The 27,643-nt window shown below is 51.5% G+C and overlaps 2 protein-coding genes across 6 annotated transcripts; one reads left to right on the top strand and one right to left on the bottom strand.

Annotated features, from left to right (window-relative positions):
• Positions 1 to 796: 796 nt before the first annotated feature.
• Positions 797 to 4,338, bottom strand: TUFM (Tu translation elongation factor, mitochondrial). Its single transcript, XM_003418834.4, has 10 exons — positions 4,220 to 4,338; positions 3,923 to 4,117; positions 3,329 to 3,495; positions 2,955 to 3,059; positions 2,700 to 2,864; positions 2,427 to 2,559; positions 2,234 to 2,338; positions 1,967 to 2,118; positions 1,743 to 1,862; positions 797 to 1,157 (listed from the first exon to the last, which is right to left on the bottom strand). Exons 1-10 carry the CDS (start codon positions 4,260 to 4,262, stop codon positions 984 to 986), a joined length of 1,359 nt encoding a protein of 452 aa, XP_003418882.1. The 5' UTR covers positions 4,263 to 4,338; the 3' UTR covers positions 797 to 983.
• Positions 4,339 to 14,917: 10,579 nt separating this feature from the next.
• On the top strand, positions 14,918 to 23,812 carry SH2B1 (SH2B adaptor protein 1). Of its 5 annotated transcripts, none has more exons than XM_010598486.3 (9): positions 14,918 to 15,029; positions 17,463 to 18,490; positions 18,785 to 18,886; positions 19,172 to 19,263; positions 19,374 to 19,549; positions 21,175 to 21,378; positions 21,594 to 21,805; positions 21,944 to 22,115; positions 22,827 to 23,812. In XM_010598486.3, exons 2-9 carry the CDS (start codon positions 17,552 to 17,554, stop codon positions 23,198 to 23,200), a joined length of 2,271 nt encoding a protein of 756 aa, XP_010596788.1. In that variant the 5' UTR covers positions 14,918 to 15,029; positions 17,463 to 17,551; the 3' UTR covers positions 23,201 to 23,812. The 5 variants fall into 5 exon arrangements, with proteins under 5 accessions (XP_010596788.1, XP_023414661.1, XP_023414659.1 ...); XM_023558893.2 differs by lacking the exon at positions 14,918 to 15,029 and adding an exon at positions 22,546 to 22,645 and having other exon boundaries at positions 15,201 to 18,490; positions 22,827 to 22,966; XM_023558892.2 differs by lacking the exon at positions 14,918 to 15,029 and adding an exon at positions 22,546 to 22,645 and having other exon boundaries at positions 15,202 to 18,490; positions 21,944 to 22,168; positions 22,827 to 22,942.
• Positions 23,813 to 27,643: the final 3,831 nt, after the last annotated feature.

Genomic DNA, 27,643 nt, shown 5'->3' with positions numbered 1-27,643 from the left:
TCTCACTCCTGTGCTTAGAGTTGGGTTATAGATAGCAGTGATCAACCAGTTCATTAAGTAACACTGCAGGAACCACTTACTGAGATTTATGTAGCTCTCAAGTCCCTTAAAGGTGAACAAGATAGTCCCCACTCAGAGCTTAAACAGGTAGCTAAACATTAACAACAGTAACTACTGAAAGAGGAAATAAGGTGGGTTTAGCATCTGGGTTAAGCCTATGCTGGCTCCAGGTGATAGCCAGATTCTTTCCCAAGAGCTTCCAGTAGGAGCGTCCACACACTGGGGTGTTTTACTAGGCAATTAATTGCACAATGCTTACCGGGCTTTTTCTTTGGCTTTTCACTTTCTCAAGTTGCCATAGTGATAAACCCGTTGCTGTGGAGTCGATCCCAACTCATAGTGACCTTACAGGATGGAGTAGAACTGCCCCATAGGGTTTTCAAGACTGTACGTCTTTACAGGAGCAGACTGCCAAATCTCCCTCCTGGAGAGAGTGGTTAGTGGGTTTGAACCACTGACAAACTTTTAAGTTAGCAGCTGAGTGCTTAACCACTGCCCCACTGTTGTCAGGTGCCGTCAAGTCTGTTCCAACTCATAGTGACCCTATATACCACAGAACGACAGCTTTAAAAAGACATCAGTGAGGTCTTCCAACCTCTGCCATAGAGATGAACTCAAGACTAGCAGGATGAGCTCAAAATGGCTCTGCAGCACCTCCTGCTCCTGGACTTTGGTTCCCTTTTTGTACTCCATCTCCTCCAACTTACACAAAGTACACAAGACACACAGGCTAGTCTAGTATTCACAGAACAGTTTATTGGCCTGCCCCAGCTGGCAGGCTACTCCTCAACAGGGCAAGTGTCAGTCTAGCTGTACCCTCCTGGGCTGATAAGGGCTACAGCTTGGGCCCTGGGGACACCAGGACAGGAGGGGACACTGGCCAAGGCAGCCCTGGAGCAGATCCTGAGCAGAGGTCCAGAGACTCAACCCCACTTGATCTTCTTGTCCTCCTCAGTTAAGGCCAGTGTGTCAATGACAAGGCCAGTGCCAATGGTCCCGCTGCCATCACGAAGGGTGAAACGCTGGCCCTTTTCTAATATCATTGGCTGCCTCAAAATCAGGGTAAACTTCAGGTTCTCCCCGGGCATGGCAAGCTCCTGGAGGGAGACACAGAGATAATGTCACCTGTCAACTTCAGTGTGCCTTGCCTCCATTCAGTAACTGGTGGCTACTGTGGAGGTTGAGAAACCCAGAAGAATACATCAGGGTGATGATTCTGTCAAGGGACAGCTTCATTCCAGCTGTCAGGCAAACTCAACAGCATGTGCAAAGACAAAAAGAATGAATGGGACAAATGATACCAGTGTTTCCAAGGTATATTCTTGGAAAAAAAAGTCTAGGAAATTTTGGGTTATACAGGTTTCTTAGTTGCAGTACTTCTCTGAGCCCTCATATACTGTGAAACTTAAATAACAAGAGGGTTCTTTCCTAGGAAATCTTTCTGGAGATAAATGCTGGTATAGCTAGCTTTTAACCTACTTCAGCCTAGGGCACACTGGGTGAGGACTCAGTTCCTCTAGATCCACTAGTCTAGACCCTCCCATCTACTTTCACCTACATCAACAGTCAGCCTCTGGCTGATCCACAGCAATCAAGTCACCCTAGTTGTCACATTGTATCTTTCGAACTATGAATGAGGCAGAGCTGGTGTCACTCCTTCACACTTCCCTATACCCACATACCTTCCCTGGGGGCAAGATGACACGACAGGCCATGTCCCAAGTCAGGGAGAACATGACAGGCATGAAGTGGGATACAAAAGGCTTGTGGCGGCCACCCTCCTCCTTGCTGAGGATGTAAACCTGTAGGAGAGCAATGAAGGTGCAGCTGGACTTGACTAGAAGCACTGCTTCCATGCAGGGGACAGTGTGGCTTAGCCCTGCCCACCATCAGCTGGAGCCCTCACCTGGGCCTCCACCTTCTGGTGGGGCTGGATGGAACCTGGCTTAGCCATGACCAGGCCACGCCTCAGGTCCTCACGCTTCAAGCCTCGGAGCAGGGCTCCAAGATTATCGCCTGCCTCTGCCCTTTCCAGGCTCTTGTGGAACATCTCAATGCCTAGAAAAGAAGAAAGGAGGCAAAAGGGAGAAGGAGGAGTACCTGGGTTAGAGGAGAAAGCACGAGGAATTCACAAGGTGAAAGGTCAGCTCCTGGGTCCCAAGGCTTCCTATACCTGTCACCACAGTGCGAATGTTCTTGTTATGTCCCAGGAACTCACACTCGTCTCCCTTTTTCAAAATGCCACGCTCCAGCGTACCTGTTACCACCGTGCCCCGGCCTGAAAAGGAGCCGGAAAGGACATCAGGGACGCTCGGCTAAGCTATTGCTGGGGTAGAGGGTACAAACAAGCATGGTCTGGTCCTCACCAGGGACAGAGTAAATAGATTCTACAGGCATGAGGAAAGGCTTCTCCAGGTCTCGAATGGGCACTGGGATGTAAGTGTCCACAGCATCCAGCAACTTCTGCACTGACTTTAGGCCTAGCTCAGGGTCACGTTGCTGTGAAGGGAATTGACAGGACTCTTAAAAATCCACTCTGCTCCTCTTACCAAGCATCACTCTCTGGACTCAGAGCAGAGCTCTGCCTGCCCATCCAGCCTCATCCTCTGCCAGCAGCCCCCTACTGTCCCTATCCTCACCTCAAGGGCACAGAGAGCAGAGCCTACAATAACTGGGGCCTCCTCCCCTTTGTAGCCAAACTCAGTGAGCAGTTCCCGGATTTCCAGCTCAACTAGCTCCACCGTCTCAGAGTCCTGGACAGCATCTGCCTTGTTCACATACACCACAATGTACTCTACCCCGATCTGTAGATGGAGAAAGATAACAAGGGATGGTGTCCAGAGTGGCCCAACGGCCACTCTTCCCCTTTGCACCCCACCTGAGCTCTTGAGTACCTGTTTGGCCAGTAGTAAGTGCTCTCGGGTCTGGGGCATGGGGCCATCATCGGCTGCCACCACCAGGATACAGCCATCGAGGGGAGCAGCGCCTGTGATCATATTCTGGGTTGGGGGAGGAGAGGAAACACTCAGCCAAGTTCAGTGGCCTCCTCGGCTCCATATCCATCTGACCAAGCACAGCAATTGAAAACTGAGGCTCACATTTCCCTTCCATCTCCTCACCCCCCAACTTTGAGTCATCATGGCCACAAATCCATAGTCTCAAATACCTACATCTCAGTATCATAACCTTCTCTCCTTATGCCCACCATTTATCCTGACAGAAGGCAGCTCCTGGTCCTCTCCCCAGAGGTCCTCAGTAACTCTCTCACCTTAATGTAATCTGCGTGGCCTGGGCAGTCTGTGTGGGCATAGTGGCGGGCGGCAGTGCTATACTCCACATGGGCTGCGTTGATTGTGATACCCCGAGCTCGCTCTTCCGGAGCATTGTCAATCTCTTCATACTTCTTAAACTTGGCCCCGCCGCCCTCCTCTAGAACTGGAGGGAAGAGACACACCTCTCAGCTAAACTTCCAAGGCTACGGGCAGGGCTCAGGCCACACCCCTGAGCCCCTCCCACCTAAACGAATGAGTCTGGGAGGATAAAAATTCTGTAATCCCTCTCCCTCCAATCTCTGATTTCTCCAGCAGAGCTAACTTTGCATCAGAAAGGGCTATTACAGTCCTCAAGGTCCAGCCCTGCGAATTCTCCAGGGGGAGGCAGTTCAGGGTCCCCCAATTCATGCATCAAAAAGTTCTTCAGGTTAAAGGGAAATCTGCATCTTCCACTCTACCGCCTGCCCGAGTTCTGGTTCCCAAGGCCACACGAAACACGTCCAGCAGCCGCTCAGGGGCCCAGTTTCCTGGCTCCAGGTCCTGTCTCTAGATCGGGCACTACCGGACGCCCCCAGCCCATGCCCGCTCACTCTTGGTGATGGCCGCTGTCAGCGTGGTCTTGCCGTGGTCCACATGGCCGATGGTACCCACGTTCACATGGGGCCTATCGCGGACATAGACCTTCTTGGCCTCCACTGCCAAGCCTCGACACAAGAGGGGCAGTGCCGGGGCCTTTGGCGGCCACAACAGGCCCTGCAGTAGTGAAGTCGGGCCGGCGCCGAGACCTGCGGGACAGAGGCTTGGAGTCAGGACGCGGATTTGAGCCCGGCCACCCCCGGAGCACCCTACGGGTCCCCAGGCTGCCACCGCCCTCCCTGCCCCCTCACCGCAGAAGCGGGGCGTCGCGCGCAGCAGGGTCGTGGCCGCCATTATGGTGGTGCAGGCGCCCCGCGTACCGCGTAGCGGCAACCCGCGCGTGCAGCAGCCAAAGGACACTTACTGCTGAAGTCACTTCCGGCGGAAGTGAGGGCCGAGAAGGCGAGTCCGGGCGCCTCTAGCCACCAGTTTCCACTGCTTTCTCCGCCGACTTCCGGACACAAGGCAGAGGACGTCGGGAAAAGTGCAGGTGTCTCCGGGAGGGGAAGGGTGGAGGTTTCCGCGATGCGATCGGGTCTAGCCGCCTGACGGGCTATGTTCTTTTCTCAGGTGGCACCGGTGGGCCTTGCATTTTCCAAGGCGGAGGGTTTAGGGTGGAAGTCAGGTAGGTCCGCGTCGGGTCCAGAGGGAGTAGAGGCGGCCCGGGTGCGGACTACTCAAGAAAGTCCCGGGCCCGGCGCAGAGAGGTCCCGGATCCCCTGGATTCCGACCCACTGCGCGGTTCTCGCGGCCTTCGAGCCGCAATGGAGGTAGGACCAGGTCCTGGACGCCTTTCGGGGCAGGGCCTCCAGTGTGACCCATCTCTCCGCTGAGCCTTTGTTTTCTTATCTGTAAAATGGGAATAATAGTATCCATTTAATAGGGAGATTCTGACATCTGGACCTGAGAGGAAATGAGCTACGCTGAAGCCAGGGATGGGGTCTTGGGACTTCCAGCTGGAACAGTCCCTGCCCCTCAAATATCTGTCCCCACCGCACCCCCTGTTCTGTACTGGCTGACCTCATAGGGTCGGAGTCCTAAGACAAGGCTCTGTCGTCTACTCCTGTAGCCCCTTCTGCGGCCCAGGGGGAAATTCCCTTGTCTCTCTCCTCCCCCACCCCCGCCCCCACCTCATTTTACAGATAACATCGAGGATGAGGGACCAGCCTGAATCTTGTTCCTGGAAGTGTCCCTAGCACCCAACATAGGGCAGGGCACATAGTGAGTGCTCAATAAATGTCTGTTGACTGACTGACTGACTGAAAGAGTAGTAAATAACCTTTAGCTCTCACATCCATCATCTCATCGCAGCATCCGACATCAGCCTGAAATAATAAAACCAAAAAACCAAACCCACTGCTGTCGAGTCTATTCTGACTCGTAGCAACCCTGATCCTGATTAACGTTTCCAAAACTTACCCAAACCTACGACTCAATAGACAGCACTTGTTTCAAATCGATTCCCTGATTGCTCCCTTGGAGATTATGATTCAGTGGAGTCTGGGCACAGGGTGTAACAAACACCTTGCCCTCCTCCTTCAGCTGAAAGGAGTTTGGGAAAGGAGTCTGAACTAGAGCTTTTTATGTATCAAACGTTGTGCAAATGTTCTATATTGATTAACAATCAGTGTTCCCAGTGTTACCTGATGTGTGGTCAGATCTGTTATTTTCCCCATTTTACAGGTGAGAAAACTGAGGATCAGGGAGATGAAGATTAACCCCCCCAAACCTCAAAAGCCCTAAAAACATGTGCTCTTAAGCACTGCACTGTACTATTATTTAATACATTAAATTATGTATTATTTTACAGATTGCTCAGATAAAGTGAGGAACTTGCGTCTTTCTGGCCCTCCAACCCATCATTTCTGCCTAAAAAGGGCTGGTATAAGTATGGAAATGTTTTCTTTGTCTTTTCTGTGCCCCTCAGTCACTCCGCTCCTGGGAATTTATCCTGAAATACTATCAGCCACTGGTGGGGGTGGAAGTTTTTTTGGGTGACATATGAACTAATGGTTTCTATGCTAGTGGTACTGTATTTATTTATTACTTTTTAGCAACTTTAATGAAGTGTAACTTACATACAGTAAATGGGACATATTGTCCAATTTGGTACGTTTTGACAGGTGTTTTTGAGCCACGAAACCATCACAACAATCAAAATAATGAACATGTCTATCACTCTCCCGCAAACATTTCCTCATGATGCACTGTAATCCCTCTCTCAGCCCCCGATTTCTCACCCCCACACCAGCCCTCAGGCAACCTCTGCTATGTTTTCTGTCATTGTCTATGTATGTTATTTCTATCATAAGTGTATTTACTGATTGATTTTTTTAAATATTGAGTTTTCAGTGAAGGTTCACCTAGCACTTTAGGCTCCCATTCAACAATTTCTACACAAGTGGTTCAGTGATACGTAAATGACTGAGGTTTGAGAAACAGTGCTAAGAAGAGGGTCCAAAGGAAGAAAAACTTTTGTGGCGCTGTTGAGTGTAGCATATTCTGTAATAGTAAATCGATCAGTCAGGAATCTTGATTTACAGATAATTTACATTGACTGGTTTAAGCAGGGGAGGGATTTATTAGAGAGTATTGGGCAGCTTACAGATTTGTGGGGAGGACTAGAGAGATACTCCCAAGCCATAGGACTGACAAATAAGAAAACTGCTGCTCCTGTCACTGCCACCAAACACGAAGTGCCAGGACTTAGACTTGTCTGCAGCAGCTATTGCTGGAAACACTGAAGCCATGTTTGCATCATCAAAGTGATCATCCCTCTGCCCCCAAAGCCAGGCAAATTCAAAGTCTCACATGGATATGTCTGATAGAAGAAGCCTAGATCATATGTCAAGGTTCTTGTATCAGAGGAGGCTGAGATGTAGTCTTTGATATTGGGGAGGCAGGGCTGATTGCAAGGAATTTCTCCAAATGTAGAAAGTCTAAAAGATGCCCACCATACCGTTACTGAACATTTTGATCAAAGATTCTATAGAAGAATCCTGAACAAAAGGGAGGAAATGCAGGACAGATTTCACATTCTCATGGAATCCAGACTTTCTGGAGTCATGGAGGCTGGATGAACCCCTGACATTATTGCCCTGAGATCTTTAAACCTTAAACCAAAAATATCCCCTGAAATATTCTTTAAACCAAACAATAGTTCAGCTTATTTAGTAAAGAATATCTGCCTTCAGCATTTTGCTCTTTTAAGAACTGTCTACATAGAATCAAATTGACAACAGTAATTTGAAAGATAGGAAACTCAGGGGGCAGTGAGTTTGTTAATGGGGAGGAACAATTCAGAAAAGGAGGCTGAGAATGGTTATACACCTTGAAAAATGTGATCAGTCACTGAATTGTACATGGAGAAATTGTTGAATTGGTTTATGTTCTGCTGTATATATTCTCAACAACAACAAAAAGATGTCCAGCCCACATGAACCACGGCCTCTTCTAGCCTGAGACCAGAAGAACTAGATGGTGCCCAACTACCACTACAGACCATTCCGACCAGGGACACAATAGAAGGTGCCTGATAGAATGGGGGAGAAATGTAGAACAAAATTCAAATTCCTAAAAAAGGCCAGACTTACTGAATCTATAGTGATGAGAGGAACCCCTGAGACTATCACCCTAAGATACCCTTTGAACTCGAAACTGAATCAATTTTTGCTGGGCACCTTTCAGCCAAATAATACATTGGCTTATTAAATAAAGAATATCACCCATGAGTAATGTGCTGCCTTAAACAATTAGCCCTATGAGACCAAATGGTCAACATTTACCAAAAAGCAAAGATGAGAAGGCAAGGAGGGGAAGAGAAGCTAGATCAATGGAAACAGAACAAACAGAAGGGAGATAATGAGGTTGCTGACACTTTGTGAAAATTGTAACCACACAGAACAATAAGTATAAAAATTGTTAAAGGGGAACCTCGTTTGCTGTGTAGTCTTTCACTTAAAACATAATAAAACATTATTTAAGAAAAAAAAAGTCCAGCCACACCTGTCACAAATATTGTAGTCAAAGAGTGGGATAGACACGAATGTCCAGTACGTGAATATGGTGGCATGAACTGTGGCATAGCCACTAGGTGAGATATTAATGGGGTAGGCTCAGTGTTGCAGAGATGGGGGAGCCAGCCACCTGTGAAAATGTTTGTGACCAATGTTACGGAGCAAGGAAGAAGGAAGGAGCTACTCCATGGGAGCCTACTACAGAAAAATAGCCTGCGTACAAGGTCGGGGGTGAAGGGGTAGGAACAAAGGAAGTTGAAAACAATGTGACTTTAGAAGGCTGTGAATTTGCTTGGAGGAGGAGATTTTTCATATTTTGTGTGACTGGAGTTAAAGGAGAATTCTTTGTGAAGAATCTTGAACTCTAAAAAAGGTGTTCCTGAAATCAAATGACCTTCCAGGTCCTCCCCTCCGCACCTCTCCAGCTGTCCATTCAGTCTGCTGTTGGGCAGACACCTTTAGTTCCTACCTGACAGTGGTTTTGCCATCTTCCCGAACGCAAGGCCCTGATTTTGTTCAGGGTGGCTCCTTCCCCAGCTCCAGGCGTAAATTCTGGTGGTCCTGTTCTTGCCAGGGGATTTGTGTGGGGTTGAGTTTGTGACTCCTTTGGGACCAGTGATTGGTATGAGGAGATCTGCTTGGGGCAGGGGGAAGAGGGCTTCTGGGAAAGAATTCCTCTTAAGGAGATGCTGGAAGAGGAATACCTCTTTCTGACTGGATGTTGCTGGATCTGGATGGGAAGTGTGAAACTTCTGTGGCCATCTTGCTCCCAGTTTGGTGATGAGGCCAGAACCAAGAGGAGAACAAAGCGAAGAGGATCTTAGAAAATGGACTCCTTGTGTTATTAGATGATGAATGTCATTTCTGTTTAAGCCAGGCTGTGCCAGAGTTGTCTGTTCTTTACAGCCAAATCCATCCTAACAGATACTCTCTCTTATAGCAGTTGGTATCCTGAGACAGAGTTCTTGGTTTTACTTGCCTGAGACTATGAGTGCCTTGAGTAGGGCCAGGACCAAGCATCATTTATCTATCTCTGTGTCCCTGGTGCCTGGCTGCGGTAGACCTCTGCAGATGTTCGCAGCTGAACTATTAATGAGCCTTCGCAAACTGACTGTGGTGCTCCAAATTAACATGTCCAAAACAGGACTCTTCGTTCTCTCCCACACCCTCCTTAAAAACCAAACCAAATCCATTGCCATCAAGTTGATTCTGACTCACAGTGACCCTACACGACAGGGTAGAACACCCTTACACATCTGAATAAATGGCACCACCATTCTCCCTCCCTCTCACCCCCCACACCTAACCCATTACTCAGTTTTCTCTCCAAAATATATCCCGAATGTGACCACTTCTCACTACCTCCACTGCCAACATGGTGGTTCAGTCCGGAATCATCTCATCTAGGTTACTGGAGAACTCTCTATTGAATCTCCTGGCTTTTATTCTTATCCCTAATACCCGTCATTCTCCACACAGCACCCAGGTCGGTCGCTTTAAAATGCCGATCACAAGTTAATATTCCCTCAATGATTCCTCACTGTACTTAGAGTAAAATCTAAATTCCTATTTTAAATGGGTGAATTAGATCTCAATTAAAAGGTGTTACAGAAAAATAATCAAACTCCTCCCTCTGGCCCACAAGGCCTACGTGATCTGGCCCCTGCCCACCTCTCTTGACTTTCCGCTCTCTCTCCCAGCCACACTGGCCATCCTTCTGCTCTGCAGACATCCCACGATTGTTTCTACCTCAGGGTCTTTGCAGATTTCTCCCCTCTTCCTGGAATGCTCTTCGTTGCAGCTTTCCCCATGCCTTGTTCCTTTTCATTATTTAAGGCCCACCTCATTTTTTTCTTTCCAGATGTCATCTCCTGAGCCTAAAGTAGCACCCAACTCACCCTCTTATCCTTGTTTTTCCTCAAAGCACCCAAATATCCAGAATTAGTTTAAAAAACCTGCTGTCCAGTCAATTCAAACTCATAGCAACTCTATAGGACAAAGAACTGCCCCCATAGGGTTTCCTAGGCTGTAATCTTTAGGGAAGCAGACTGCCACATCTTTCTCCTTTGTAGCACATGGTGGATTCAAACTGCCAACCTTTTGGTTAGCAGCTGAGTGCTTAACTACTATGCAACTAGGGCTCCTTTCTTATTAGTTTGCTTGGATTTTTTTCCTTTCTCATGACAGTAAGAACTTATTTTTTACTCTAAGAATAGTGCCTAACCCTTAAGTGAATAATAAGTATTTGCTGAACGAATTATTTGTTGAATCATTTTTATTGAGCATTTGTTATTGGCTTATTTTGATGTTTTCAGTGGAAAGCAAAATTTGTATTCACATTCATTTTATAAATAAAGGTGAGTAACTACTTGGGCCTCAGCTTTATTATCTATAAAGTGGGGCTAGGCTGAAGAGGTTGTAGTCTCTGATATTTTAAGATTTTTTTGTAGCTCTAACTTATAAAAGGAGGGTGCGGTCTGGTGTACTTGAAATGAGTACTGGGCTGGTCCACCAACTTAGGGGCAAACTGAGGACTAGGACCCCAAATTTTGTCCTCAGTGTCACGCAACAAAACCCTTACTGGAAGCTCAAGGGCATCCTTCACTCTTCTCGTCCTCACCAGCGAGCCTGGCAATGGCGCCTCAGAAAACTCTGGACATTCCCCTTGGTACCAACCTATTGCACTGCCTATCAGGCCTCTCCTGGACCACTGCACCAACTTCCTCCTTGCCTCCAGGCCTACCCCCTCATCCCCCAGCCATCTGCATACTGGCCCCATATGCCCTTCCGAACACAGAGCTCTGACACACTCATGTCCCTGAGACATGACTGGGGACATTCCAACTTGAAACACTTTGGACATGTCACACAAAAGCTACTAAGTAAAAGGCACTTGAGAAGTGGCCTAGGTGGGTCAGCCACAGGTTGCTTCCTAGAGGAAGCCACACTTCGGAGCCTGAAACCAGAGAGAGGAAGATTGGCAGAGGAGGGAAATGTGTGTATGTCCAGAGGCAGAGCCTGAGTGAAGCAGGAGTACTTAAGAGTGTCCTGATTGAACAGGGCATGGTTTGGAAGGATAGGAGGTCCTGGCCAAAGTACCAGGGCTGAATTTGACAACCCAGAAAAGAAGACAAAATAGGAGAAGTCTTCTCTTCGGGATAGGGGAAGGTCAAGATGACCTCTAAAAGGACTCTACAAGCAAAGACTCCCCCTTCAGTCAGAGACTCCTGGTTTCCTTTGAAGAGCCACCCTCCACCATGTTCTGCCCATGAAGTTTGGTTGGAGCTGAGCCCATCCCTATCTCCGATTATGGGTCCGTGATTCAGTGTTTACCAATCAGCATAATCCACCCCTCATGGTTCTAAGTGATTGGTTCGAGGATGGTCACTGGGTGACCCAGCCCTGTTTCATTTGCTGGAACTATCAGGAAAGTCATGATCTTTTTCTGCTACAGTTAAGCTGAACGAATGTAAGCTTAGAGCTGCTGGGGCCCATTTTGTTACCTGTGAGGGGACCACCTGCCTAGGAATGAGAACAGCCCAGAGGAAAGCAGAGCTAAGAGACTGAAACCAAGTTCAGTTAACATTGAGCCTCTGGTTCCAGCCATGCCTGAAGTCATTCTACTTTGGACTTTTCAGTTCTGTGAACCAGTAAGCTCCCCCTTCTTTTCATGTTTAAGCTAACTTAAATTGGGGTTGCCATTACTTATAGCTGAAAGCATCGTATTACATCCCCTGTTCCTGAGATAGAAGTGCTTCTCCCCTTCATATTAATACCTTGGCTTAACCTGGGACTTGGATTCTATCCCATCTCACCTTGCCCAGAACCTTGTTCCATCAATTATTATTCCTTCTACTGGCTCGTTTCCCCTGAGACTTCCAACATAATTAAGTCTCCCTCGGGATACAAACAAACAAGCCAACCTTCCTCTCTAATTGTTGTTGTCTGCCATCAAGTTAATTCCAACTCATAGTGACCCTACTGGGCAGAGTAGAACTGCCCCATAGAATTTCCTAGGCTGAAACCTTTACGGAGCAAATCCCAGGTCTTTTCTCCTGCCGAGCAGCTAGTGGGTTCAAACCACCGATCTTTCTGTTAGCAGTCAAGCACTTAACCATTGCACCAGCAGGGCTACAAACCTATCTGTATCTCTCCTTCCCTTTTTCAGCCAAGCTGTGTAGGACAGCTCTCCACATTCCTCCCACTCTTCACCTCCCATTCACTCCTCAATCTACTAGATTCTGGCTTCTGCTACCACCACTTCTCTAAAATTACTCTTACCGAGGTTACTCAGCCATGTCAGCCATTAATTCCTTCTGCAGGAGACAATGGCAGTGCACAGCCCAGAATCCCTTGGATCCATTTTTAAAATCTGTGTGTTTAACCATTCTCCTATACCTCCTATATTCCCACATCCCGTGGTCTTCGGTTGTGGTTTCACTCAAGACAGTTATAACTTCCAGATCTTTTTTTTTTTTTTTTTGAGAAATGCCCTCAGGCTACGGGAGGCTTTGCGTTGATGGAAGTGCCTGGGAACCGATTATCTCCTGGGGCCAGCTCTTAGTCAATGACTGAGGGATGTTGGAGTATGAAAGCCCCAGCTCCCTTGTTTCCAAACAAATCTGAAGCATAAGTTACATCCAGAGGTCCCCTGTGGAATCAGAATTTACTACTCCCTGAGATCACACACTTGCTTGGCTTCCTCTCCTTTCCTCTCCTGCTTCCCTATTCCCTTACCAGTTTTTCCTGGTAGCACTTAATCAATCACTTGCACACAAATCCTCATTTAAGGGTGTGCTTCTGGGAAGCCTGACCCAAGACGTCGTCTCAGCACTTTCTACTGCTCTTTCTTTCCTACCTGTTAAAAATGTTGACTATTCCCCAGAACTAGGTTCTGGACCTCTTCTCTCTACATGTACTACCTGGACAATCTCATTCATGTCCATGGCTTCAACCACGACTTGTATCTGATCACTAAACTGCTTTGTAAAGCTCAGAATGTAGATCCATCTTTGTTGAACAGCTCCACTTGGTTGTTCATGGACTGTCCAATACAGTAGCCACTAGCCACATATGGCTATTTTCATTTAAATTTTAATTACTGTAAATAAAACTTCAGTTTTTTTATTCCTTAGTCACACTAGTCACATTTCAAGTGCTCAACAGCCACATGTGGCTAATGGCTACCACATTGGGCACTGCTGACAGAGAACATTTCAACCATCGCAGAAAGTTGTATTGGATAGCTTAGACAAAACACTTTGAAACCTAACTCATCATCATCAGCTGTTTGCCTTTCTGTATTCCTCAGCTGTACCTCTCCAAAACAATGAGAAGCCAACTACAGAGAAACAAGCATGTAAGGTGGGGGAGGGGTAGAGGGAGAGCCACAGGAATAGGGTCCTTTCCATTGACATCTTCCTCTGAAACTGGAAAGAGGGATGGACACAGATGGTGATGAAGACCTTACAGAGGCCATTTCTGAGCTGAAGTTAGTTTGGTTAGAGCAGGGGTAGAGCTGGGGGACTAAGAGTGGCTAGGCCAGAACTTGCCCTTCCCAGTGAGTTTTTCCAACTCCATCTTGGCAGCAGCAGCTTTGGGTAAATATTCTTACACGAGTCAGGGCACTTATCCATCTCCATCTTTTGTGTTTCCTTGTCTCTGTGTTCCAGGATGGGCACTTGATCCAAGCCAATCAGTTCTGGAAATTTTACTGGAAATCTCAGAGTTGAGATATGTTCTTTTCACTAGAGTTGCTAAGCTATTAGGACTTAAGCTTGAAGTTATGGAAAGCCATCTTGCCACTAAAAAAAGAGTCTAACTGAGAGTGAAGCTAAGTGCATGGGGAGAGCAGAGCCCACAGATGGTGAGATGGATTCCTGACATCTTCTGGCCCTGTATTCAGCTATTCCTAAAGAAGTTTTGATTCACTATGGACTTTTCAATTACTTCAGCCGCCAACACTACCAGTTGCCCTCAAGTCCATTCCCACTCACCGCGACCCCATGTGTGTGAGAGAACTGTGCCCCATAGGGTTTTCAAGGGCTGATTTTCGAAGTAGATGCAAGACCTTTCTTCAAGGCACCTCTGGGTGTACTCCAATCTCCTACTGGTTAGCAGTGGAGCGGTTTAAAACCCTCTGCCTCACCCAGGGATTCCCTTGAGCCAACAGATTCCCTGGTTGTTTAGGCCAACTGGAGCTGGGGCAGTTAGAGACCCGGCTGACAGAGGATCTCATTGTGTTCATGATTTCAATTATTCTCTATATCTTAAGGGTTCTCGATTTCTCTATCTGGCCTTGATGTCTCTTCTGAGCCCGGGGCTTATGTGTCCATTGGCCTTCTTAGGTCTCACAAGCACGTCCAAAATTGACCTCATTATTTCCACATCATCTTTATTTTCTGTCGACCACCTGCCTCTTCCTTCAGAGAAGCCAAGGTCGTAAGTTCAGGCTCCGCCTTCTCGAGGGGCCTCCCCAAGGTCACCCGCGTCTTCCCTCGCCCAGTTCCTTGAGGGCGGTGTCCGCGTCCCCCTCAGTAGCCAGGCCGGGCGCTCTAGGCTGCAGCGGATTCTCCAGAAAGCCTTATCATCTCGCTGGTTGCCGGTACCCGAGGGCTACTCTAGCCTTCAACCGTGCTTCGGGACTCTATCCCTTTAAGTGGCTTCTCTATGGTTGACTTCTATTTTTTGGCCCGAATCTCCTCCGGGAGGACGCTTTGGTGGGATCCAACCCCTTCCCATGGCTGCTTCTGTGGTCCCTTTTACGTGCAACTGGGAAAGTCAATAAAGTCCAGCAAGACTCGCACCTCATTAGCTCCTGCAGGGACTGTGCCCGAGATGAGGATGGCGGAAGTGGGTATGAAGCTGCCCTTCCCTCTCGCCTCTGTTCTCTATGATCTCTTCCTTCGGTGACGGGAAAACGGTCCCAGCGCCTGCGCAGAACTGGCCTGGGAACTGGTCGCGGAGAGGGGGGAGGGAGCGGGAGCTGCCGCCGCTGCCGCCGCCACCGCCGCCGCCGAAGCTAACCGCGGGGACCGAGATGCAGGTGGGACCGGAACCGGAACCCCCCCTTCAAGTACCTTTTCCCTCTCCGCGACCTGGCCCCAGCACCTGAGAGGAGCCTTGAATGGGGGACGTGGGGGGGCCAGGGCAGGAGGTGCGCGCGGCGCCGGAGGGGGTGCAGCAGACAGGGCTGGTTCCCAGGAGGCTGCGGCCCCGGGGAATGGGCGGGCGGGGGTGTCCAGGGAGTAGCGTCGAGTTGGAGTGGATTGACCACCAGGCCCGGAGGGTCCGAGCCAAGAGCGGAGCCTGCACCCTCAGCCACCCGCTCTTCGGGAAATATCAGAACTGAGCCAGAAGGCAGGTGCACCGGGAAAATGTGTCTGAGTCCTGCTTGGGAAAAGAGAAACTGAGTCACCAGCTTAGGAGCCGAGGGGTCAGCGGGCCTGACGGGGGGCTGTGTCTTCCGGTGGTGCAGAGGGTTCGGTGGGCCTGTGTGAGCTGAGGTGGCCTGTGGCTGGAAATCGGTCTCTCTGCTGTGCCTGCACCTCTTGGCTCAGTTCCCCTGTGCTCTGTGACTCCTGCATCTCTTGGCCTCTTCTCTTGGTTTGGAGTTGTCCCTGTGGTTAGGGCCTGCTGAATGTGTAGAGCCTAGGCCAAGGAGGAAGGAGAGGTGCCTGACTTGGAGCCAGGCTGTGGGGCTGTGCATCTGAACAGGAGTCTGAGGTCTCTGAGGGCTTAGGTAGACTTTCCTGAGCTGCCCTCACCTAGTTTGGGGACTGTTATCTTCCAGTATTATAAAACAGAGAAGCACTAACAAAAGAACCATGGGTTGTAAAGTCCATGATCAGCTCCACCAATTTCTAGTTATTAAAATCTTGGTAAACCTTTTCTTTTCTCTAATTTCTCTTTTAGAGGATTGGAACCATAATCCTGTTCTCCCCCACAAAGATAAAAGATGATGGCAGTAGTATATTGTGTGCTTACTTTGTGTCAAGGACTAACATTCCATTTAATTCTCCTGGAAGTTCTAAGAAGTAGGAATTGTTAGTTCTGTTTTACAGTTAAGAAAGCCGAGGCTCAGAGAAGACCAGTAATTTGCTCAAGATCACATCGCTAATAGGCGGCAGATCTAGGATTGGATTCCAACTCTCACTCCAGAACCCATGGCCTTAACCACTAAGCTAAACAGCCCTTACGACACCCTTCCCAGTAAGAGATGGGGAGATGAAAAGTCCTAGAATCCCCAGCTCTCTGTTATGTGACGAGCCCAACCAACAGTCTCTCCTCCCCAGATGCAGCTGCTTCTGGGCCCCAGACTGAAGGGGCACCAAAGAAGTAGCCTGTGGCCATTCCAAGCCTCTTTTACACAGTGCTTGGGCCCTGGGCCCTGGCTTCAGCTTTCAAGACAGTTGCTGCTTCAGTTCATCCATGTTTTGTTCACCCATCCTCACTAATGAATAACTTCCTTTCTCAGAGCTTGAGAGTGGGATGCATGAGGCAGGATCTCTAAGCTCTGTGGGCTCAGCTCCCTTCTGGCCCCCTGAGCTGGGACAGTCAGGGGCTATGGCGAAGGCTGATCCAGCCAGTCCCTGAGCACAACGACTATGCAATGGGAAGAACAGTAGACTTGGAACCCTGAAACTTTTCTGAGCTTCAGTTTCCCCATCTATTATGTTATGTGCCATCCAGTCAATTCTGACTCATAGTGACCCTATACGACAGGGTAGAACTGCCCTATAGAGTTTCCTAGGGTATTATCTTTATATAGACAGATCTCCAGGTCTTTTCTTCCATGGAGCGGCTGGTGGGATCAAACCGCCAACCTTTTGGTTAGCAGCTGAGCTAACACGACTCCTTTTTCATGTATTGTACCAAAAAAAAAAAAAAAAAAACCCCTTTGCCGTAGAGTCGGTTCCAACTCACAGAAACCCTGTAGGACTGAGTAACACTCTCACAGGGTTTCCAAGGACTGGCTGGTGGACTCAAAATGCCAACCTTTTGGTTAGCAGCTGTAGCTCTTAACCACTACACCACCAGGACTTCTATGAGTCGGAATCGATTTGACAGCACTGGGTTTTCATCGATTATAGGAGTTGTTAAAACTTCCCACAGGAAAAGGTTATGGAAAGCGTGTAATAAATACTGAAGGATCCACTTTGGAGAAGGGAGGTGATCTGAAAAAGCTTCCTTTTTGGAGGAATATGCCTCAAGTACTCTTATCACTTCTACAACCAAAACCAGGGGAAATGGGTTGAGTAGACAGCTGGAGAGGTACAGGCCAGATGTTGGGGAGCTGGTTTACTGGGATATGTGGGGTGCGAGAATCTGGGACAGGGAAAGGATGCAGTTTAGTTTTCTTCCCCATTGCTCTCTGAGGCGCCTAAAAACAGTAGGGAGTCTCTGACTCGGGGTGGGGCTCTCCCCCCAGTCCCACCCCAGCAGTGACTCTGTCTGTGCCTCTCTCTTCCTTCTGCAGCTGCTGCCGCTCACCCCGTGTCTTCCAGCCACTTCCCTCTTTGCTGCCCCTCCCCACAGGCTCCCCCTCTCTACCTCTTGGGGACCATCATGAATGGTGCCCCTTCCCAGGAGGATGGGGCTTCCCCCTCCCCTCCACCATTGCCACCACCCCCTCCCCCAAGTTGGCGGGAGTTCTGCGAGTCCCATGCCCGGGCTGCCGCCCTGGATTTTGCCCGCCGTTTCCGCCTCTACCTGGCCTCCCACCCCCAATATGCAGGGCCTGGGGCTGAGACTGCCTTCTCCCGCCGTTTTGCTGAGCTCTTCCTGCAGCACTTTGAAGCTGAGGTGGCCCGGGCCTCTGGCTCCCTCTCACCACCCATCCTGGCTCCCCTGAGTCCTGGAGTGGAGATCCCACCACATGACCTGCGCCTGGAGAGCTGCAGGGTGGCCAGGCCCCTGGCTGTGCTGGGCCCTTCTCGGTCATCTGAGGACCTGGCCTGCCCCATCCCTTCCTCGGGCTCCTCCTCTTCTACGACCTCTTCGAAGCCGAAGCTAAAGAAACGCTTCTCCCTCCGCTCAGTGGGCCGCTCTGTCCGAGGTTCAGTCCGTGGCATCCTACAGTGGCGGGGAACTGTTGACCCTCCCTCGCCAGCTGGGCCTCTGGAGACCTCATCAGGCCCCCCGGTCTTAGGCGGAAACAGCAACTCCAACTCCTCCGGTGGGGCTGGGAACAGTGGTCGGGGACTGACTGGTGATGGCTCGTCCCCTGGGGAAAGATGGACTCACCGTTTTGAGAGGCTGAGACTGAGTCGGGGAGGGGGGACCTTGAAGGATGGTGCAGGGATGGTGCAGAGGGAAGAGCTGCTGAGTTTCATGGGTGCTGAAGAAGCAGCCCCTGACCCAGCTGGAGTGGGCCGGGGAGGAGGGGCAGCCGGGCCAACCTCAGGGGGAGGAGGGCAACCTCAGTGGCAGAAGTGTCGCTTACTGCTGCGAAGCGAAGGAGAAGGAGGAGGAGGAAGCCGCCTGGAGTTCTTTGTACCACCCAAGGTGAGGCTTGGAGGGGAGTGGGTGACTGGGAGAGCAAGTGATAGAGCAGCCAGATCGGTAACTCAGCCCTGCAGATAAGCTTGTGGTTTACCAGCCCACACACCTAGCTTTGCTTGCTTTTCGTTTTTAAAGCCAGCTCCTGGCTTTGGGTTAGTAGCTGTGAAGAGGACTGAGAAAGCGGTGCTTTTGTCTAACTCACGTAGGGTGTAGAAGGAAAGCTGAATCTTGTAGGGGGGAAGCGGAGGAGGGAATGATGATCTCTGTTCAGCCCAAATCTGGATTCTGTTCTCCTAGGCATCTCGGCCCCGACTCAGCATTCCCTGCTCTACTATCACGGATGTCCGGACAACCACAGCCCTGGAGATGCCTGACCGGGAGAACACGTTCGTGGTTAAGGTAGGAGCTCTGAGCCCCCCACCATCTGGAGCATGTGTGCTGGGGAGAAAACGCTCAGCACTTTTAAGCGAGGGACGTTGACGGAAGGTGGTGTGTGTATGTTAAGTTCCTTGAGAGCGTGTCCCTGGTGCTGCAGCTTTTCTGGGAGAGAGAAAGAGAGGGAAGAGGTTCTTGTTCTCATTAGGGGTGGATTAGGGCCTCAGGACCTGGAAGTCCCCTGTGGGCCTCCTCCCTGCCCTCTTGCCATGGCTGAGGCCGTCCTCTTGTCCCCCTCTCGACCCGTAGGTGGAAGGCCCCTCAGAGTATATCCTGGAGACAACTGATTCTCTACATGTGAAGGCCTGGGTGTCTGACATCCAAGAATGCCTGAGCCCAGGGTGAGGGACCTGACTTCAGTCACTGAAGGGACGTGGGAGTGGGATGGGGAACAGCCTTGTACCTTCTCCTAGTGACTTTCCTCCCAGCACCATTCTCCTTGTCTCTGCAGACCCTGCCCTGCTACCAGTCCCCGCCCCATGACCCTCTCTCTGGTCCCTGGAACCTCATTCCTTACAAGGGAGAACACAGACAGCCTGGAGCTGCCCTGCCTGAATCACTCAGAGAGCCTGCCCAGCCAGGATCTGCCGCTGGGAGCCAGTGAGAGCAACGACCGCCTGTCACAGGGTAAGGGTGGAGTCTTAGAGGGCTGTGATCCTCAGAACCGGCCTCACAAGAACCCCTGCTGTCAGGCCTGGACCCTTTCTCTAGACTCTGCTGTGCACTCCATTCCTGTTCCCCACCCCACCCCAGAATGCTTGTCTTCCCTGGACATGCGGGGCACTCTCAAGCTGTGGTTTACCTTTTAGAACCATTGTCATCACCACCCCACAGGCCCCCAGCAAACTCCTATCCAACCTTCTATGCCCAGGCTTGCATCTTTTCCATGAAAGTGTCTCCTGCAGCCCACCGCTCAGGCTGGAGATAACCCTTCTCTTCCCCACACTTCCAGAACACGTTGTAAACATTTTTCTTTTGCTCTCACTCTGCATCTCTGTGCTTATGTTGATGGTGCCTTGTTTTCTCTTGACTGTCTCTATGTCTCTGCTGTTTGGCCTGATCAAACATAATGTATCCTACCCCCACACATAGACACACAGAGGCATGGGACTCCGTGACCAGCAGTGCTCACCTGTCCTGACTCGGCTTCCACTGTCCCTCCTGCTCCTTCATTCTGGGCTCAGCTTCACAGTGCCTGGCACTCAGTCTATATTCGGTGTATGAACAAATGAATCACATCTCAGAGCTAGAATGGACCTAACAAGTCATCAGATCCAACCCCCTCATTTCTCAGGCTGCTGAGACCCAGGAAAGTAAAATGGCTTTTCTGAGGCCACCTGAGCGTCACTGACAAAGACAGGAGCTACAACGCCAGCCTCCTGATTCCTGGCCCACTGCTTTCTTCAGTCTGCCCTGGTGCCTCCTCCTGAGTGCTGACTGTGTACAGCATTCACGTAGGCTCAGGCCTGGTTCAGGCCTGGCCCTGTGCTAGGCCCTGGGCAGGGTGGGGGAAGCTGGAGGTGCCTGAGGATGCGCCCCTGGCCCTCCACAGGTGCACAGGCATCCCCTGTCAGAAGCAGCTCCCAGAGAGAGAGCCAGTGCCAGTGTCCTGTGAGCAGCGCAGCAGGAAGCGCCTTGGGAGCCCAGGAGGAAGAGAGCAAATGGGGGGAGGGTGGACTAGGCAGGGAGCACTATACAGAGGAGGCAAGAGAAACGAACGTGGCTTGAGGGGAGGCAGATGGTGAGAGCAGAGACCTGAGGTGGGGTGAACCCAGGATATCTGGGAAAATTGGGTAGGGTCATTGGGTTAAAGTGGAAGGTATACAAACTGAGATAAAGATAAAGTAGGGTAGGTTAGGGGGGATTGATGGAAGGAGGATCTGAGATGCCTCTTTGAATTGGTGACTTTGTCCTATAAGCCAAAAAAAGGACCCCTTTTAAATGTCAAAATATTACAGAGTCCCCTTTTGCTTTTGCAGCAATAGCTGTAATTGCAAATGTTGATTTGGAAAATATATAGGCTCTTCTGGGTACTAGGACCCCCTTGCAATAGCTTCTGGATGCTAGGACCCCTTTGCAATAACTGCAGCCGTCAGCAGTGTACAGGGTGTCCATAAGGAGCCATTGGCGTCTTGGCCAGCTCATTCCCAGTGTGCACTGGGGAGACTAGCTAGGGGAGAAACAGGCCCAGGTAGACCAGTCCTGCCGAAGTTCTTGAGTTCTCAACTTTGCCATCCTCTGTTTTTTTCCAGGGGCGTATGGGGGCCTCTCAGACCGCCCCTCGGCATCCATCTCCCCCAGTTCCGCCTCCATTGCTGCCTCCCATTTTGACTCAATGGAACTACTCCCCCCAGAGTTGCCCCCCCGCATCCCCATTGAAGAGGGACCCCCACCAGGGACAGTTCATCCCCTCTCAGCCCCTTACCCTCCCCTGGACACTCCAGAAACAGCCACAGGTACTAGAGGTGTAAGTGTGTGTCTGCCTCCAGGCTTGGTTGCCTGCCTTCCTGAATTCCTCTTCCATCTCCGGGTCTTGAGGGATCGGACCCAGAGGGAGGGAAATGGCACTTAAGGGGAGGAGACACCTCAAGGGGGAAGCAAGGCTTTTATTCTCCAAGATGGGGAAGGCTGCCCTGACACCCCGGTTTCCCTCCCTCTCTCCTTCCTGAAGGGTCATTCCTGTTCCAGGGGGAGCCAGAGGGAGGTGAGGGAGACCAGCCCCTCTCAGGATATCCGTGGTTCCATGGGATGCTTTCTCGACTCAAGGCTGCCCAGTTAGTGTTAGCAGGAGGTACTGGCTCCCACGGCGTGTTCCTGGTACGGCAGAGTGAGACGAGGCGGGGTGAATATGTTCTCACTTTCAACTTCCAGGGCAAGGCCAAGGTGAGTGATGCAGGGGCAGAGGTTCCGCTCCATGCAGAGAGCTTGCGGGTAGAGGGGGGACACTGCTGTCGAGGGAAGTTGGGTTTTATAATTGGCTAGGCTTCAGCTCCCACTTCACATTACTCATCCTGCCCTCAGCACCTACGTTTGTCGCTGAATGAGGAGGGTCAGTGCCGGGTCCAGCACCTGTGGTTCCAGTCCATTTTCGATATGCTCGAGCATTTCCAGGTGCACCCCATCCCTCTGGAGTCTGGAGGCTCCAGTGACGTTGTCCTTGTCAGCTATATCGTATCCTCCCAGCGGCAGCAGGGTGAGCAGAGCAGGTCTGCAGGGGAGAAGGTGCCCGTGCACCCAAGAAGTGAGGTGTGTGTGCCAGAAAGATGGGGCGGGGGGCTGTGACGAGGAGAGGCCTTGCTAGGGGAGAGCAGGGTAGAGGAGGCTCCTGCTAGGATGTAGGAAGGCAGAGGGCTCCTCGCTGGAGCCGGGTGGGAGTTGAGAGTTGGGCTGGTGCATCCCCATTCCATCAGACTCCTTGTGCCATCATCTGTCTCCCAGACCCATCCTCCCAGCCTTGTCTTTGCCCTTCGTCACAGCCTTGCCTTGGGCCTGCCCTTCTTGGGGATTGCTCAGTCTGACCCCCTACCCTCCTCCCTTGATGTCTGATGTCCCTGTCTGATCTCTCCCTCTTCCCCATCCCAACGTCCCATCTGCCCCGCCCGTTCCCCCCTCCCCGCCCCCAGGCCGGGAGCAGGCCAGGAGCCATGCAGGGGTGTGCAAGGGAGATCGATGCCACCCCGATGCCTCCTCCACCCTCATGCCCTTCGGAGCGAGTGACCGTGTGTAAGTGTGGTCCTCCTCTCACCGCCGCCCATGATCCATCTTCCATGGATGGGGGGTTGCTCAGGAGACGGGATGTGGGGGAGATAGCACATGGCTCCTGGGGGACATGAGTGAAGGGGAGGCCACGATAAGAGCTTGCCTCCTTCCACAATCAGTCTGTCTTCTCACCGTTCCTATCCAGAATCGAACACCTCCCATGATCCACCCCAGCCCTCTGAACCCCCTTCATGGACAGATCCCCCACATCCTGGGGCAGAAGAGGCGTCGGGGGCGCCAGAAGTGGCGGCAGCAACAGCCACAGCAGCCAAAGAGAGGCAAGAGAAAGAGAAAGCGGGCAGTGGAGGGGTCCAGGAAGAGCTGGTCCCCGTGGTTGAGCTGGTCCCCGTGGTTGAATTGGAAGAGACCATAGGACCAGGCATGGAGGACCAGGGAAGCGCTGGATCTGGTGGGGATGTGGGGATGACCCTGACAGTGCAGCTCCAGCAGCTACCGCTAGGGGGCGACGGAGAAGGGGGCCATCCCAGAGCCATTAATAACCAGTATTCGTTTGTGTGAGACACCCTGCCCCACCCCTTCTCCACTCTTCTGGCTCCCCAGCCCTTGGTTTTTGCGATTAGGGTTGGATAGGGACACAGAGAAGAGGTAGGAACCTCCTCCCCACATGCTTCCTAACCCTTGTTGGCCAAGGGTGTATATGTTGGTACAAGAGGCTCAAGAGCCCTATTAACTCCCAGTTCATACACTACAGGTGCCCCTTCCCCTGGGCAGGGGATTTGGGCTCCATTACCTCCCTGAGGGGCTCTTACAGTCAGCCCCACCCCTGGGGGCCATTTCCCCATTAACCACGCCTTGTGGCACAAATAGTTAAGCACGTGACTCCTACTAGCCAAAAGGTTGGTAGTTCGAACCCACCCAGAGGCGCCATGGAAGTAAGGCCTGGCGATCTGCTTCCAAAAGGTCACAGCTTTGAAAACCCTGTGGAGCGCAGTTCTGCTCTGCATGTATGGGGTAGCTATGAGTCAGAATCGACTGGACAGAAACTAACAACAACAGCAGCCCAAGGAAGGGTGAGGGGGAAGGGGGAAGGGCTGTCACTTATATTAAGGTTGTTGTTGTTGTTTTAAACAAAATGGAGAAGCATAAATAAATAAAGGGTTTATCACAGTTCTTTCCTGATGGCTGTGGCCAGTGTTTGTAGTGGGAACCCGGACAGGTGGGTAGGAGGCAGCTCACTCCATGTTATGAGCTGCAGCACTGAGAGGCCTGGCACTGTCCAGCCTGCGCTTTTGGGCCCGTGGCTCCTCTGTGGGCTATGATGTTTGCTGATACGCTGGTAAGTGCAGAGCCAGATAATGCTCACTGAGGTCTCCAGCCACCAAGTACCCTTAATGGGAGAGGGGAAGGAACAGCAGGATCAGTGATCTCCAAGGACCCTTCACACTCTGAATTCTTAAGAATTAACTACCCTATGGAGAAAGCAGGGGGTGGGCATGGTGGCAATGTTGGGAGGGCTTTAATGCGGCAGGCCCAGAGTCTGGTTGCAGAGGGCCTAGGGCAGGCTGACTGCCCCTTCTTGGAGCCAGACTTGGAAGCAGGAGAATGGGAACAGTGCACTGATCTCCGGTCTGGGCTGTGCCTCTCACTTGCTGTGTGTGACCTGCGTGCAGTGTCGCCGGTCCGGGCCTCAGTTTCCTCATCTGTAAAATACAAGCTTTCATCTGTGTTAGAGCTACCCACATGATTTGTTTGGCCAGGATAATGTTTCCATGTGAATTTCACCTTTAAGTTTGGGTTACTGGTTTCTCTTGAAAATCAGAAGATCCAGCCATATGGGGACCACGTCTACATCCGCTCCATCTCCACCAGGCCACTTCACACACATGCCTGCCTGTCTTGTGGGCATCGAGTTGGCAACACCTCCCTGCCACGCCTCCTACTCCTTTGCCCCCCATTATACATAAGCTTTACTCTCTAAATCGGTCTTACTGAACTGTGGCTGTGCCCCCCACAGAGGGCACCCCTGGGCTTCCCAGCTCTGGGTGTGGTAGGTTCCAATGTGGTGGGGCCAGGGTCTAAAGAATCCCACCCGTTGATTGGTCCTTTCCACCTCCATCCAGCTCTGTCTCTTACATTCCACCCTTTACTTGCCATCTCAGGCAGAGGAGCCTGTACTCCCTTATACCCCTCAGCCTCTGCCCCCACCTCCAGGAGGCCCTACCCATGCTCACGACCTTGCTATTCTGGGCGTCATGTCCTGTCGGGAGATGGACAGGAGACAGCTGAGCACACAGGCCACCCAGGCTCAAGGCTAGCAGGGCAAGGCTGCTGGCTCTCCCTGACTTATCTAATCCCTGGGGCTCCCCCAAACCTTGGCCTTGGAAGACTGGAGATAGAATTGGTCTTCAGAAGGGAGGGATGGTTTGGGAATCGGGGGGCTGTGTTTTCAAAGTGGGATGGCAAGTGAAGGCTGTGGCACCCCAGAGTAAGCAGGACCTGATCCTTTTCTAATCTAGAAGCAACTGGTCCTCCCACCCCTTCCCCTGCCCCAACCCTGCTAGCCTTCAGGGACTTGCCTTCCCAGGACACCCCAATGGCTTGCATGTTTTAGATGGAAGGGCCCAAGAGACTTTCCCTTTAAGCCTTTCTTTACAGATGGTTAAACCAGGCTCAGAACTGGTCAGAAATTGGCCCGCAGTCCAGGCTCTATCTCCATGTCCTTCAGAACTAGGGCTTCTCCCACCCTCCCAGCTTCAGCTTCAGCTCTCAGGTAAGAGAGGTCGAACACCTAACTCTGGGTTTGTTAGGCTTGGAGACCCGCAGTTGGAAGGGATACCAGAGAGCACCTCATGGCTCAACCTTCTTCCATCCCAGTCACATGACCTGCCTCCCTGATGATGACCCTTCTGCAGCTCTTGGCTGGTGGCTTTCCCTTTCTGGGAGGGAAGTTGGTGGAGGTAGAAATGAATAACCCTAAAGGGCCCTGTGAGCAGGAGCCCTGTAAAGCCGGCCACCTTTCCTCAGCTCATGCTGTGGACCCTCTTGAAGCTGCCCATCTGTCCTGTCTTACCCACTTCTCCATGTTTGGGTATTCCTGCTCCATTAAGACAGTGACCCCTGTCACTTGTCCAGGTGGTGGTGGGAGGAAGCCAGCCAGTGCCAAAGGTTTGGTAGATGTTGAGCCTGACTCTGGCCTGAAAAGGTGGGTGCTGGGGCAGATGGAGGAACCTGGGGTCAGGTGGAGGTGCCTGTTAATGTGACCTCAACACTCACGTCCTGCCTTATTGTCTGAGTCCCCTCACCCTATCCCTCAGGTCACAGCAGGACTCTGCTTCACATAGGGAGGGGTTTGTGGGAGCTGTAAAAAGGGGGAGGGACAGAGCACCATGTCCTCAACTCACCCAGGAGACTGCCCATTCCCCAAGTACAGACAGAAGAAGAGATGAGTCTGGGGGCTAAATCCTTAAGTTCCATCCACCCGTGCTGGCCACCCCCACCCTCCAAAACTGGGGGCTTTCCTTCCCTTTGCCCCACTATTTCCCTAGGTTGTTCTCGGCTCAGACCTAGAAGCAGTGTTAAGAACCCTTTCAGTGGCCCATACCCATCACTGCTGATTTCAGGTAACAGAGGTCTAGACAAAGGAAGGACTTGATCCCAGGGTCACATGGCTCCTTCCCCTCACTGACCTTCTCACCATTGCTCTCATTGAACACTCTGCCATCCTACCCGCCACTGCCCCTACTCCATGGTACCCTCCGTTTTGCTCCCCCAGCAGCTGCCCTGGTGACCACCAAAAGACGCCCCCACGCTGCAGTGAGGGTGGGGGGGGCGGCTCAGAGCAGCTGCCTCTCTGAGGAAGCTGACACCATGGCCAGCCGCTCAGCGACTTGTGGCTTTGCACCCAGCCCCTGGCCCCCGCCGCCCTGGCTACTGCAGGCCAGCTCTCTGCTGCCCCTTTTCCCCACTGCTCCTCTGACTTCCCTCACCCCCACTGTCCTGTCTCTCTGCCCTTCCCTCCCCCCGCTCTGTTTTTTCCTTATTTCCCCTAGACCTGTCCCCATAAATCTGACCCTTTCCCCATTCCTTGGAGACCCTGCTTTATTCAGCTTCCCAGGCCCCCTTCCCGGATGCCTCTTTCAGTGTGATATGCCTGATACCATCAGGGCCAGAATGGAGTGAAGACTACACACCGTCTGGAGCTGCTATGTAAACCCTTAGGTGAAGAGAGCAGTGTGGGATGACTTGGGGTGACCCCCGCCCCCATGCTGAAACGTTTATCTCTCCCCCTCTGCCATCAGCACATTCTACAGCCTCTTGGATTACCCAGCTGCCTGGGTATCCCATTTTGCCGGGGGCGGGGGGATTCCCTGTCAGAGATGGGGAGGCCCTGAAGGCTGTGTTCCTGGAGGCTGAGTTAAAGTGAAAGGAGGAGGGAGTGTTTGAGGGGAGAGACAGGCAGTCCTGGCTTTGCTCACCAGGGCCTGGACACTAAATCCCTTGTTGATGGCTGCAGCAACCCCTCCCTAGGGTAGGGTTACCATCTTCGGCCCTGTCCACTTGACCCCTCTCCCTTCCCTATTTCCCCTTATCCCCAAAAGATGATCTCCCCCTCTTCAGTGCCTAGAAGGCCTGGGGTGTCTGCTGCCCTTTCAACAAACTAAGTGAAGAAGGAGACTATGGCTGTGGAAACAGGCTAGGATGGGCAAGAAGGGAAGGAGGGTGTGAAGAGAATGAAAGGTGAAGGCCTGAGAGTAGAAGGGCATAAGGAAAGAATCAGGGGTTATGTTGGGGATGGGAAATTCAGTGCAACTGAGGAAGGTGAGGCAATTGGGAGAGGGGTCAGTAAGCAGAAGACGGAAAGTGAAGTCTCTCCTTACCCCCTCCCCTGGGGTTGGGGCCACCTTAGCTTTCCTCATGAGTGACATCTCAGGCTGCAGCCCCACTGTTCCCCCTCTGTCAGCAGAAATCTCTCTCTCTTCTAGCCCCTCCTGCTGGAGTCTC

Source organism: Loxodonta africana, chromosome 12 (genome assembly GCF_030014295.1).
Source record: "Loxodonta africana isolate mLoxAfr1 chromosome 12, mLoxAfr1.hap2, whole genome shotgun sequence".
Lineage (NCBI taxonomy): Eukaryota > Metazoa > Chordata > Mammalia > Proboscidea > Elephantidae > Loxodonta > Loxodonta africana.
The sequence above is the reverse complement of the archived record's forward strand: the minus strand, read 5'-3'. Positions and strand labels throughout refer to the sequence as shown.

What these genes read in the sequence shown, in the direction of transcription:
- TUFM (XM_003418834.4), bottom strand. Translation starts at nt 4,262, where the DNA reads ATGGCGGCCACGACCCTGCTGCGCGCGACGCCCCGCTTCTGCG. An exon ending in GCCACGCAGATTACATTAAG is followed by an intron (nt 3,060 to 3,328) that starts GTGAGAGAGTTA and finishes CCCCCAACCCAG; the next exon opens with AATATGATCACAGGCGCTGC. An exon ending in TCATCTTGCCCCCAGGGAAG is followed by an intron (nt 1,158 to 1,742) that starts GTATGTGGGTAT and finishes GTCTCCCTCCAG; the next exon opens with GAGCTTGCCATGCCCGGGGA.
- SH2B1 (XM_010598486.3), top strand. Translation starts at nt 17,552, where the DNA reads ATGAATGGTGCCCCTTCCCAGGAGGATGGGGCTTCCCCCTCCCCTCCA. An exon ending in AGAACACGTTCGTGGTTAAG is followed by an intron (nt 18,887 to 19,171) that starts GTAGGAGCTCTG and finishes CTCGACCCGTAG; the next exon opens with GTGGAAGGCCCCTCAGAGTA. An exon ending in ACTTCCAGGGCAAGGCCAAG is followed by an intron (nt 21,806 to 21,943) that starts GTGAGTGATGCA and finishes TCCTGCCCTCAG; the next exon opens with CACCTACGTTTGTCGCTGAA.